This window comes from Perognathus longimembris, chromosome 5 (assembly GCF_023159225.1).
Source record: "Perognathus longimembris pacificus isolate PPM17 chromosome 5, ASM2315922v1, whole genome shotgun sequence".
NCBI classification, from domain to species: domain Eukaryota; kingdom Metazoa; phylum Chordata; class Mammalia; order Rodentia; family Heteromyidae; genus Perognathus; species Perognathus longimembris.
The window spans coordinates 70317570-70331086 of NC_063165.1; the positions used below are offsets into that span (position 1 = coordinate 70317570).

The following is a 13517-nucleotide window of genomic DNA, read 5'->3' on the forward strand; positions in this document are numbered from 1 at the left end:
AAAACAAAATATAATGTGGTAACACTCTAGAAGATAAGCCTCTAGTACAAAAGAAAAAACAAGATGCACAGAGAAGGAGGTAACATTCAAACATTGGAGGAAATTAGCATTAGCATATAAATGCATTCTTCATGTGTATCTTTAAAAAATCTACCTTATAGGAAAGATTTACATCAAAATACTGCCCAAAAAAGCAGAAGTGGTGACAGACACCTAGAATCCCACATTCTGGGAGAAGGCAGTTAGAAAGTTTTCATTCTGAGGCCATCTAGGTAAAAGACATTAGACCTCATCTTCATAAATAAGCTAAGGGACCAGGCCTATGCCCTGGGTTCAAGCCCCCATACTAGCACACAATAGCAAAACAAAAACAATAAAAACAAACAAAAATAAGAACTCATTGGTAAACAGAAGGCAAAGATAGCCCCTACCCCATGGATGTCCATGGAGATTATATCAGGTGAAATTTACGGAGTTGACAATTAATTTTTAAAAATCCAGAAGTGGAGCTGTGGCTCAAGTGGTAGAGAAACAGCCGACCTTCAGCACAAAAGCCAAATGCAAGCACAAGGCCTTGTGTTCAAGCTCCAGTGCTGGTGCACACGTACTTGCATGTGTGCACGTGTCACTCACACAACTATTTTCATAACATGCCATTTTCTTCTCTGTTAATAAACAGCCACATGTTATATGGTCCACAAAGCTTATTAATTTGGAATTAGATCCTTAAATTAACCTTTAGGAAAATACTCTCAGTGTAGAATCAAAGAAAAATATCCGTTGTTACACAAAGAATATTAATCTAGAATCTTTTATACATATTCAACAAAACAAGGTATTACAAGAGTAAATGCAGAAACAAATAAAATAATCCAGCTGCATCTTGCTAAGTCTTTCTTAAGAAATTTGCAAAGATGGAAACAAAACCATCCTTCTAATTTATTTGTGTCTTTAGAAATATAATTATATTTTATAAAGTAAGTTGATTCCATGTCTCATATTATATTTAACTTTACTATCATTGATAATAAAATTCACAAATCTAACAATAGCTTAATTATTGATAATTTAGGGATTATTGGCACTTAACTGGATAAATGAAGATGTTTTTCTAAGAGCTAATTCCGAATATGAAAATATTTGTATATATTATTCATATATGTTGGTACAATATTGTCAGTGGTTTTTCTAAAATAAAATACAAAGAATAAGCCAGAGAAGTCACTAATGAACCTTTCCTTCACATTTGGCATGTTTAGAAGTGGAAACAAGCTGGGCATTTGGTAGTTCAAGCCTACTATCCTAGCAGCTCAAGAGTCTGAGATACCAAATAAGCAGCACAAACACTGGACTGGCAGCATGAAACAAGTGTTAGAGCCAGTCAAGCAGACAAACTGGAGGATGAAGACTTGAGGTTCAACAATGGTACTCACTGGACACTATTTTGGAAATTAACTTTACAACTTGGGTTGGGGGGGAGGCAGGGAAGTACAGAGTGGTAAATGGGAGAAAATGAGGTAGGGAGTAAATGTGTTTTTTAAAAAAAATGTACTCAATACCTTACTTTTGTAACTGTAACTACCCTGTTCATCACCTTTACAATAAAAAAGACATGAGGAGTTAGTCCATACCCCACTACCCTAAAAACAAAAAAAGTAAAAACTGACCAGTTCTCATCTCTGAGTGGCACTGCTTAAGTGAATTTAGTGTTTAGTATGGAGCACAACCTATCAAATACTGCAAACCACCAATAGAACATAGACACACACAGTGAAACAGGCTCTTATGGCTCCTTATGTCTGAAGTTTCTATAATTGACTTTTGTACTAAGCAGTGACAGGAGTAAATTCTAAACAGAAAATAGAGTGATCTCCAAATAAAGTAGAAGTTCTTCTATTTGGAATAAAACATGATGAATCAACGTAAAAACTATTAATTGCTTTGATCCAAAATGTGTATATATTTGTTACTGAGCTCTATTTTAGTACATCTGAAAATATAAATTACTGTTTTTCTTTCATAAAATGTCCTTTGTCAAAGTTCACACACATACACATGCACACACACATGCACGCATGCATGCATACACATACTTTGCTACATGCTGTTGAATCTTGATTGAAGAATCACAATTGTTATTCAGGTCCTCTAGCATGTGAAAAAAAAGCTAATAAAAACTTTCAATACATTAATGCTACTTAGATTTATACCTATGGTTTACTAAATGATATTGGAATAATTATACCGTGACTTCCAATATATAAAAGCTATAATACCCTTTCAAACCATTATTATTGAAATGTTAAATGCTCTATTATAGAGGCAAATTGGGCTTAACGTAGAATGTTTCAAACAGAGTAGCAAGAAATATGAGGTTAAGCAGAGTGAGGAACCAAACCTTCTGTCTATGACATAGAGCTTGATAGGTCATGAATTGATCTCTTGATATACTAAGAGAGGAAGACCCTCTGACATGGCCTCCAGGAAAGACTAAAGCAATCTGAAGCAAGGATTGTGTGAAACAGCTGGTAAGTGACAGAAGAAATGTGCCTTGGACCACCAGCCTGTCATAAATATTGCACTCTTAATCAGAGAGCATCTGTCTTTTTATTTCCTTCCCAGCCATCTCTGCTTCACATTTAATCGATGCAGAATGCTTCTCTTAACAGGTGCACCAGTGTTTACAAATTTAAAACCTTATTTAAATGAAGCTTACAACCAGAGATGTTTCAATTAACAGCACAATACCTTAGGAAAAGGAATAACACTAACATTTGGGCAGATCCATAGCTTGCTTTGCATTAGTGAAATTTTGTTACTGGAAATTTAAGAGTACAGATGCCACAAGGAGCTGAAGAGGAATTGAGTTTAAGTAATTTTAGAGAGACTATAGCCAGGAATCAAATACACATAAAATATGGGAAATAGATATTATAAAAAGTCAAGTTTCATTAAAAATAGAACTAAAAATATCCTACCTATCCAAAAAAATCACCCACTTTTATCCCTACAGTACAGCTTTCCTCTTATCAAGATTTAATTGTTAAGAAAAAGTTTATTCTCCTTATCAATGGCTTTGCTTTCCAGTTCCAATTACATATCGTTGATCATAGTCTAAAAATATTCAGTTGAAATTTCTAGAAATAAACAATTTATTAGCTTCATGTCTCATTTTTTTTATTATTGACAGCAGGTGAGATTGGAAGCCATGTTTACTCATCCTGCCCCAGGGGGTAGCTCACTCCTCTGCAGTGTATCTGTACAGCCTATACTACTCTCCCATTAGTTACTAATTGTGTCAGGCATTAGGCTGACTTGGATGATCTCACAGCAAAGTAGACTTCCTTTTATTTAACATTGGCTCCTCAATGTACAGTAGTGTAACTGAGAGCTGTATTACAGTACATTGTGTAAACCGCTATTTTATCATTAGTCACCATTGTTATTCTCTACCTGGGACCAATTCTTTTTTCCATCATAGACATTTATGCACAGAAACCAGTCTTACACAATTCAGGGGTCTCCATCATTTCAAGCATGCATTAGGGTCCTGGAATGGGTCCCAAGAGATAAGGGTAATAGACCCATATTTGTCCTTGCAGGGTAAAAAGCATCATATTTTCAGAAATTCTAAAATGTATAACATATCAACATGAAGCAAATTTTGAGTCATTTCTTCAAAATATGGTTAAAATCATAAAATATGATTACTTTAGAAGACATATATTTTTGTGTGTGTGGAAGCAAAAGAATTGTGCATTGTAGTTATTTACTTAAAATGAGTGCACTAAACCTGAATGCTGGCAGTTCATGTCTGTAGTAGTAGTGCAGGTGACATCTAGAGGACCACAGTACAAAGCCAACATGAACAGCAAAGTCCATGAGATCCAATTTCTAAAATAAATAGCAAAAATCCAGATTGAAAGTGTGGCAGAACATCAGCCATGAATACACCAGCTAATAGTGAGCGTAATAGCCCTGGAGTTCAAGTCCTGATACTGGCACCCCCAGAAAAATTCATAGATAATGTTCTGAAGCCATACTCTCATCCTAAACACTCATACTTTACAAGGGACAAATTCATTTAAAAAAATTCTCTCACTCTTAGCTACTCAGGAAGCTGGTATCTGAGAATCAAAGTTTGAAGCCAGGATAGGCAGGTAAACCTGTGAGACTCTTCTCTCTCATTAACCAGCAGGGGAAGTGAGGATCTAGCTAAAGTGGTAGAATACCTGCCTCAAGTCAAAAACCTGTGGGACAGCACCAAGGCCCTGAGTTAAGTCCCAGTACTAGCAAACACACTCAAAAAAAATTCTCTCTACAAAATCAATATAAGCAAGGTTATTTGTTTTTAATGACAAGGTCTCTCTTTAGCTACTTTTTCAGAATGTTAATAAAAATAATATTGATGTTGAGAGTTAGATGTTTGGAGAGTAATTGGGAAATTTGATTAGCTCCTTCAGACTAAACCAGTTCTGTTAGCAACAAAAGTTTGGATCAGCACACTAATGTAAGTGGGTTCTCACCATGTCACCAGGTCTTGTTTCCAAATCTCCTTCCTATTCACACCAGAGATCCACTCACTGTTGTTCACAAACATCAGCCAGGAAAATTTATTGTTCCTTTATTTCCCCAGAGTTAATACGTTCCTCTCATGCTAGGATGTATACTAATCTCAAAGGCTGGAAATTCTCCACTAACATGTTGAACTTGCAGTCAGATAATAACCACTGTGATGGCCATAGTTGACTGAACCATCATCTGAGCTCAACATTACCTAAGTCCTTTAAATGCTCAGTCTCCTTTAAACCCCACCAGAGTTCTATGAAGTAGATTCTATAAGTACACCCAAGGATCTCATTTGTAAGGTAATGCTGAGCAAGGTCCAATATCCCTTGCCTAGAAAGTGTCAGAATCAAGGTTGTGTCCAATTCCCAAGACTATACTAGATGAGCTCTATATTCTTGGCTAAAAATTCAAACCAAATGAATTAGACATATGGAAAAAGGGCTGGAGTTCAACTTGCTAACAAGATAGGAGCAGGAAGCACTGGGATGGAGGAAGCGATATGAGGTATTAAAGATATCAGGCAAGAAAATTAAAAATGAGTTGATTTCTGAATACACTGGAGACTTCACAAGAGAAAAAATCCTTCTCCAATTGTGCATGTTTTTAAACAATGACATGTGAAAATCCTAACTTAGAAAACCAGACAAGTCCAAAAAATGGCCTTTACCATTTCCTAGAATTCATCTCAGTACAACAGGTTTCATCCAGACTCCCCTTCACCCCCACTTCCTGGGGTTGTCATTATTATGTATTATAGTTAGTTACCATTGACTATTTCTGTGACACTTAAGAGTGGAGGGCCAGCAGGTTGACTACAGAAAAACATGAACTAAAAGTTGCTAAAAAAAAAAATCCAACAAGGCATTAAGACTGTGTAACTGAAGTCAAGCTTCTACACAGATCATGAAAAGACATTCATTTGGGTACATCTTTATGTCAAGAACAATGAAGACTTTGACTATGTTAAACAGTCCTGATTTTTTAATGTAAAAATTACCTCAAAGCGACTATTCTATAAAGTTTTAAATAGTTCTCAATCATATGTGACCAATTTGTAAAGGAAGAGAAAATATTCCAAAAGATTTATATTTACCTAGAAACAATGCACAATGATATAATTCTGAGATGAAAAGGAATGACACCCATCTGATGGATGAACACATGCTAATTATGGTAAATTATACTTGAGTATTTCTTAGGATAAATATGGTGGCTTCTTTCTTCAGAAAATGTCCTATCTTTTGAAGCAAGCAAACTATTAACAGGCTTTGGGTGGTACATCCACCAGGCTCCCATTAACATAGAGCTGATGAAATGCATTTTCCCTCAGGCAAGGAGTGGAAGATCTATGGCTTGTGTCATCTGTTTCAGTGAATACCAAAGATTACAATTATGTTTTGAAGTTAATCCAACAACTACAAATTTCTGGTTGCAAAATACACTGTGGATATGTGAGTGAGAGTATAAATCTTTTTAAAATTGAATTCAACACAATTGAAAAGAGCTGATGTTTTCAAATACTGTTAAAAGCCTCTGAACAAGAATAACTCTTATTGAAGCCACTTTCTAGAGTGACCTGTTTGATATGAGAGACCGGTAGCTATAATGAAACTGAATTCCTCCCAACTGCTTCCCTGACTGTGAGTGTTTTGCATTGCTTAGCAACAATCACCTCCAATGCCTTCTTGATCTCATACACCAACTGCACCGTGGGAACTCCAAGATGGTTGATGAAGTAATGGGCATCACCTGGTATCTGCACGGAGCTGACATTGTTCTCCTGGCACTGAGTTCTTCTGGTACAGTTGAACTTAATTTTCTGAAAAAGAAATTAAATGTTTAATAGACATGATGTTTGCAAGCCATATCTAAGTCACTGCTACTTAATATGGCCCATGGGTCAGAGCATTAGTGTAGAGGAGGAATGTAATGCTTAAAAACTTAAATTCAAAACTACCCTGTGATAGCACTCAGACATTTATCCACAGGAGAGTAAGTCAGGAAACGACAGAAACAATGTACAGCAATGTTCAGTACCACGCTCTTAATTGTGTCCAAGCTATACAAAGAGCCCAGATGCCCTACAACTGGGTAATGTATCAAGAATGGATCACACGCGAACATATGTGTATATATATGTTTATATATATTATGTTATATATACACATACATAACATGCACACACAAAATTGAATATTATTAAGCAAGAAAGAATAAAATAGATATCTGCCATCCATTAAATTATATAGAATATATTAGATGGAATCCATCATATTAAACCAAGTAAAGCAGAATAAGAAAAAAAAAATCTTAGGTTTCCTTGCCTATAAAAAGACAAGACCCCCCAGGGCACCATGACTCACACCTGTAATCCTCCCTACTCAGGAGGCTGAGATCTGAGGATCACAGTTCAAAGCCAGCCCTGGCAGGAAAGCCCTAAGACTCTTATTATCAATTAACCACCAGAAAACCGGAAGTGGCACCGTGGCGCTAGCCTTGAGCTCTTAGCGTCCAGGCCTGTCCAGAGTTCAGGCCCCACGACCAACAAAAACAAACAATAGAAAGACTAGACCTAAAGTAGAAACATGCATGTTAAGGCATAGGCATGACACACATATATAAACATATATGTGTGTGTATGAAGACATGAACATTACATATAATCATTCTAAGGAATATTCATGTAAAATAACCCTTGAAACAACTTGCACTTGGAAAGAATGACTGCGAGGAAGTGGACAGGTGTGTGGGATGTAGGAGGAGTATGTGGGGTGTAGGAGTGTGTGGGCGGGGTAGATGACAAGGGAGGGGAAGGGAAGAGTATAGTCATGGTACTTAATGCGCATGTGCGGAAATGCAACAGCAAAGCTGGCAGAGACTGCTGAGGGAAAGGGGAGGGGGAAGAGGAGTGAAGAAGGAGGGGTCACTCTAGTCCTGATGCAGGTTATATCTAAATGCTCATGTTAAAAATGAAATCCCCTCGCACAACTAGTTGATGCTAATAATAATAAAATAAGTAAACTATGGCTAAGGAAACAGGCAAGCGCTCCCTGTCATGTATGGTGTGCACGCTTGGAGGTGGAGACAGCACTACTAAAACGCTTTCTTCAGGTCCTGCTGCTCAACCAAGTTGTGACTGCCCTTGACCACTCACGGTTGCTGCTTCTAATTTTGAAGTATTTTATTATAGGTATATTTTGACTATAACGAGTTTCACTTCATTTTTGTAAACAGGAGTTTTGACTCCTAAAATGTATTCTTAGAAGGTTTTCCATTAAGTTAAAGGATACAAAAGTAGTATGTAACTCTATTCTTAAAATATTTTCTCCATAAGCATCTCACTGACATTCCTGCCTGTGCTGGCTTTGAACCATGATCCTCAGATCTCAGGCTCCCAAGTAGCCAGGATTATCGGTGTGAGCACCAGCGGCCAGCTAGCACTGGGATTTTTATAGGCAGCAGGGCCAGGACTGTGGTTTATGATTGATCATAATTTTACAAGAAATTGTGTAATGAGCACTGAGAAAAAAATATAGGCTTTCTATGAATATATTCTTACTGAATACCCATAATTTTTTTTTTCTCCAAACTACAGAGCAAGCAAGGAGACTCTTGCCTGTAATCTCAGCTACTCAGAGATATCTAGAGAATTACAGTTCAAGAGCAATCCAGGCAAAAACATTTTGGAGAATCCATCAAAACCAATAAATCTAGCCTCTGTCTATTATCATAATTATGTAGGAAGCATGAATAAGAAACCAGTCCAAGCCAGTCTGAGTAAAAATGTAAGATACTTTTTGCAAATATCATTAAAACAAAGGAGGCTGAAAGCATGATGCAAGTGGTGGCACACACACCTAGGAAATGCCATACCTGAGTTCAAATCCCAATGCAAACAAAAATATAAATAATAAATAAGTCAAATATTTTAATTTAATTTTGTTGTAAAGGTGATGTACAGAGTGGTTGGGCTGGGAATATGGCTTAGTGGTAGAGTGCTCACCTTGCGTGCATGAAGCCCTGGATTTGATTCCTCAGCACCACATAAACAGAAAAAGCCAGAAGTGGTGCTGTGGCTCAAGTGGTACAGTGCTAGCCTTGAGCAAAAAGGAAGCCAGGGACAGTGCTCAGGCCCCGAGTCCAAGCCCAACGACTGGCAACAACAAACAAACAAAGAAAACCAGAGGGTTACAGTTACATACAAAATGTAATGAGTGCATTTCTTTTTTTTTTTTTTTTTTTTTTTTTTTTTTTTGGCCAGTCCTGGGCCTTGGACTCAGGGCCTGAGCACTGTCCCTGGCTTCTTCCCGCTCAAGGCTAGCACTCTGCCACTTGAGCCACAGCGCCACTTCTGGCCGTTTTCTGTATATGTGGTGCTGGGGAATCGAACCTAGGGCCTCGTGTATCCGAGGCAGGCACTCTTGCCACTAGGCTATATCCCCAGCCCATGAATGCATTTCTTGTTGAACATTGTTACTGCCTTCTTCATTCTCTCCCACATCTCTCCCCCGCACTCCCCTCCCTGCCAAGTTGTAAAGTTCATTTCCAACATATTGTCTTGTGAGGATTACTGTAACATTGGTTCATCCATTGTTCCCTGTCTAAGTAGAATTGTCTATAGCATGTAAAACAACTGTGTTACTTTACATAAATAAATTATTAAACACAAAAGGTTCATTATTTTATATTATCTTTAAGTAGTAATACAAAAGGTTTACCCTTAGTTCTACACATTATTGTATGAGTTGAATGTGTCTTAATCAATGTCACTGCTTCCTTTATTCTTCCCCATCTCCCCCATCCTTACGCATCCCATCAAATTACCTCATCTATTTTTACATATGTACATTGAATATTACGACTGTTTTCACCCACCCTTCTTCTTCTCCCCATTTGTCGATTCCCGTTCCTTTAATTGTGCTCCAACAACACATGCTCCAGCTTCCCACTTTCATTTTTTATTAAACTTTAAAAATATGTTTTTGTAGTTTTATTATCAATGTCTTCCTCAAGTTGTCCTGAAATCTAGAACCTGTGTGCAATACAGGTGTCTCAGTCATGATATGGAAGAAACCTATTCTCTCAGGCAGTTCCTATGAGAAAGGGGTCAGTGAACCCATGGTTATAACATTGACCATCAGACAGGAGGTAGGAGCTCAGGGCATCTTGATTCTGAAGCATGGCACTGACTTTGCAACTTTCCACACGTCTCTATCATGGTATCATTCAGAAAATAATTTCAAATATCTCCTTTCAAACTTGGGGGCTGAAGTGTGGTGTTGCACACATGAAAATGCACCTGTCAGGAAGAGACTAAAAGATAGAGGGGTGGAGAGTTCGAGGCTAATTTGGGCAATATAGCAAGATCGTGCCTTAGGAAAAGAGAAGAAAAAATAAACAAAAATTACAGACTTATAAAGTGCAGATTAATACTAAGAAAACAAACTGACTGGTTGAGGCCAGGGACATTTGAATTTGGGAAATCTAAATGTATGTCATTAATCAGCATTTGACAGAACTTGGTATTTATTTTGCTAAATGCCTAGGACATCAAATGTCTAAGGTATTATTAATAGAGAAAAATCAGGCAGCTAGACGAAGGTAAAAATACCATCAAATGGAAGATCATTATTTAGGTGTTCTTCATTTTCTTTTCTGAGGTGGTCTGCATCTTTTCAAGACAGTACGAACACTTAATTCCGGTTATAATACAGGCTTGACTTCAATTCATTTTGTATAAATAACTCACAAAATCCATCATAGCTTCTTAGCTGCTCTCCTTAGATTTTTTTTTGTAACAGAAAAAAATGACATGTTTAGAAATAATTGACAATTCAGTTCCACTCTAGGTGTCTGTCAAAGATTTAATTTTTTACAATAAACATGTTATTTAAGAAAATACTTTGAGGGCTGGGGATATAGCCTAGTGGCAAGAGTGCCTGCCTCGGATACACGAGGCCCTAGGTTCGATTCCCCAGCACCACATATACAGAAAACGGCCAGAAGCGGCGCTGTGGCTCAAGAGGCAGAGTGCTAGCCTTGAGCGGGAAGAAGCCAGGGACAGTGCTCAGGCCCTGAGTCCAAGGCCCAGGACTGGCAAAAAAAGAAAGAAAATACTTTGAGAGGGCTAGGAATATAGCCTAGTGGCAAGAGTGCTTGCCTCCTATACATGAAGCCCTGAGTTCACTTCCTAGCTTCACATAAAGTGGCCAGAAGGGGCGCTGTGGCTCAAGTGGTAAAGTGCTAGCCTTAAGCAAAAAGAAGCCAGGGACAGTGCTCAGGCCCTGAGTCCAAGGTCCAGGACTGGCAAAAAAAAAAAAAGAAAAGAAAAGAAAGAAAGAAAGAAAATACTTTGATATTATTTTCATTTAGTCCTAATTGCAAAAGAAAACACCAGATTCCTGTGGTTTTCAAATCCCAGTAAATGACATAAAACAGTTCTGAAAATTCCTTGGATGCCTTCAGTCAATAAAAATTCAAATAGAAAACAGAAAACGGAAGTACCATAAAATACTCTGAAAAAATGCATGTTTTTAACATGTTATAATAATATTATATTCAGTACATATAAATTATTAATAAACTTTGGGGTATATTTCTCTGAGAACAATCAAGATCATCCCATTCCCTGTAAGGTGGTTATAAAACCTCCATGGGTATAAGACATCCAGAATTTAAATATTATCCTATCTAAACTATCTAGCACTAAAGCTTCTCAGAAAAGCACTTCTCTAAAATAATGTAATGATTTAAATTTTTCCTCCTCTTTTCCTTTTCTTTTCTTTTTCTTTTCCTCTTTTCTAATATTTTCTTATTTTGTGTTTCTAATAATAGTTCTGATTTACACTCAGTCTTTTATTAGTCCAGGATATTCTATATGAAAGCATTATGGATTTTCTTCAAATCTCTCTGTTCTTGGTATAACTCAACTTTAATATTTTCATCATATTCTATTTCCATGGTTACTTCTAGCTACAACATTATTTATATATTTTGTATTTTCAGAGAAACTAGAAGAGTCATATCTGACTTTTATATTCTTCTTCCTTACTCTAGTTCGTTGTACTTCACTCACTTTCTGAAAATTCTCTTTTTCCAAAAATTTCTATTGCTACTTCTGTCATGTATGAACTCCTTTGTTAAATCAACTGAAATAGTGACAGTGTATTACCAAGGGAGAATTAAAATTATGGCTCTGCAGGTTAACATCTATGAGAATATGTGCCTAGTGCTAAATATGGATTCTTTACAGAGATGGGATAGAAGAGAATTGGATGACCCAAAGGTAGCTGGGGACATTGAGATTTATGTCAGAGTCAATTTCAAATGGAGGGATTTTAAGTTCAAGGAAGTTTATGCAAGGTTAGAGGCTCCAGAGGCCCCTGAGCATACCTGGGGGCTGAGGCACTGCTGCTGAGCCCAGACTCAATGAAAACCTTGCAATGATCTTATCTCAACACCCCCCTCCCCAACATATTCTCTCTCTCACACACACACACTCACATTTTATTTTGTGATTCATCAATAATAAAAGGTAATGCATTACCTAGATTGCTATGCTTTTGTGCCTTTCTCCCTAAGTAGCAAAAACGTAAAATACTAGTCCTGAAAGGATCTTTACAGCAGACTGGATATTTCCTCAGCGTACTCACTGGTTGCCAGTAGCTCATGCCTGGAATTCTGAGGACCCAGGGCTCTGAGATCTGAGGATGGAGGTTCAAAGCATACCTGGGCAGAAAAGCCTATATGATTGTTATCTCCAGTTACTCAGTAAAAAGCCAGAAGTAGAGCTGTGGTTCAAGTGATAGAGCACTAGGTTTGAACACAAAAGCTGAGGATCAGTGCTCAACTCTGAGTTCAAATCCCATTATAGGCATATACACACAAGGAACCTTTTATCACATAGAAAAATTTCTAATTCTTCATTACAATTAAATCAGGCTCAGAGACTTAGGTCAATAGAGAAAAATTGCTAATATATGCAAAGGCTGAGTTCCATCCTTAGCAAAAAAATTAAATTAATCAATTATATAAATAAATAAATATCAATTAATTTGGAATCAAATTCATAGATCTGTGGTGAACTTAATGAACATGAATTTTGCACACAGCACTGCAGTGTATTATTAGGTCCATACGAAGTAAGAAATGTTCATCTACTCAACCCCTACAAGATCTGAGATGGCAACAGAAAGAAATGTTGATTTCCTTCATTTTACTAGAACTTAAGCACCCTGGGAGAGAGAAGGCTGGTAACAAATTTGTGAAGGTCAATTAACTTTTTAAATTTATTTACATGGCTGAGTAAGTTTACATTAAGTATTTCATCTCAAGAGTTCAAAATGGTCCATATTTAATGTTTGATAACAAGTATTTTTAGTCCAGTTCATAAAATCAGCAAGCTCAAGGCAAAGACCATGGTTATCACTGGTTTAATTTTCTACCACAAATCAGGCAAGGACTTGAAATCAAATCAGGCTGTAAGCTCTGTACGTGTACACAATAAAGCCATAAGGTAAAACTATAAGGTTGTTTCCTTCATTCCTTTTCTTTTTCTCCTCCTCCTTCTTCCTCTTTCTCTCTCTGTCTCTCTCTGTCTCTCTCTGTCTCTGTCTCTCTGTCTCTCTGTCTCTCTCTGTCTCTCTGTCTCTCTCTTCTCTCTCTGTCTCTCTGTCTCTGTCTCTCTGTCTCTGTCTCTGTCTCTGTCTCTGTCTCTGTCTCTGCCTCTCTCTCTCTCTCTCTTTCTCTTTTCCTTTCGTTTTTGTCAATTTTCGGGCTTTAACTCAGGGCCTGGGCACTATCCCTGAGCTCTTTAGTCAAGGCTAACGTTCTACCACATTGAATCACAGCTTTATTTCCAGTTTTTGATTGATTAATTGTAGATAAGAGGTTTGGGAGGACTTTTCTGCCTGGGCTAGTTTCAAACTGTGATCCACAGTAGCTAGGAT

At 37.3% G+C, this 13517-nt stretch overlaps 1 protein-coding gene across 5 annotated transcripts in view; it reads right to left on the reverse strand.

Moving 5' to 3' along the window:
* Naaladl2 (N-acetylated alpha-linked acidic dipeptidase like 2) overlaps positions 1 to 13517 on the reverse strand; it is a 1189792-nt gene that overhangs the window by 234132 nt on the left and 942143 nt on the right. For all 5 annotated transcript variants that reach the window (XM_048347099.1, XM_048347096.1, XM_048347098.1 and 2 more), the window contains one exon: positions 6242 to 6388. In XM_048347099.1, coding sequence (XP_048203056.1) covers positions 6242 to 6388 — 147 coding nt within the window. The remainder of the gene's footprint in view (positions 1 to 6241; positions 6389 to 13517) is intronic.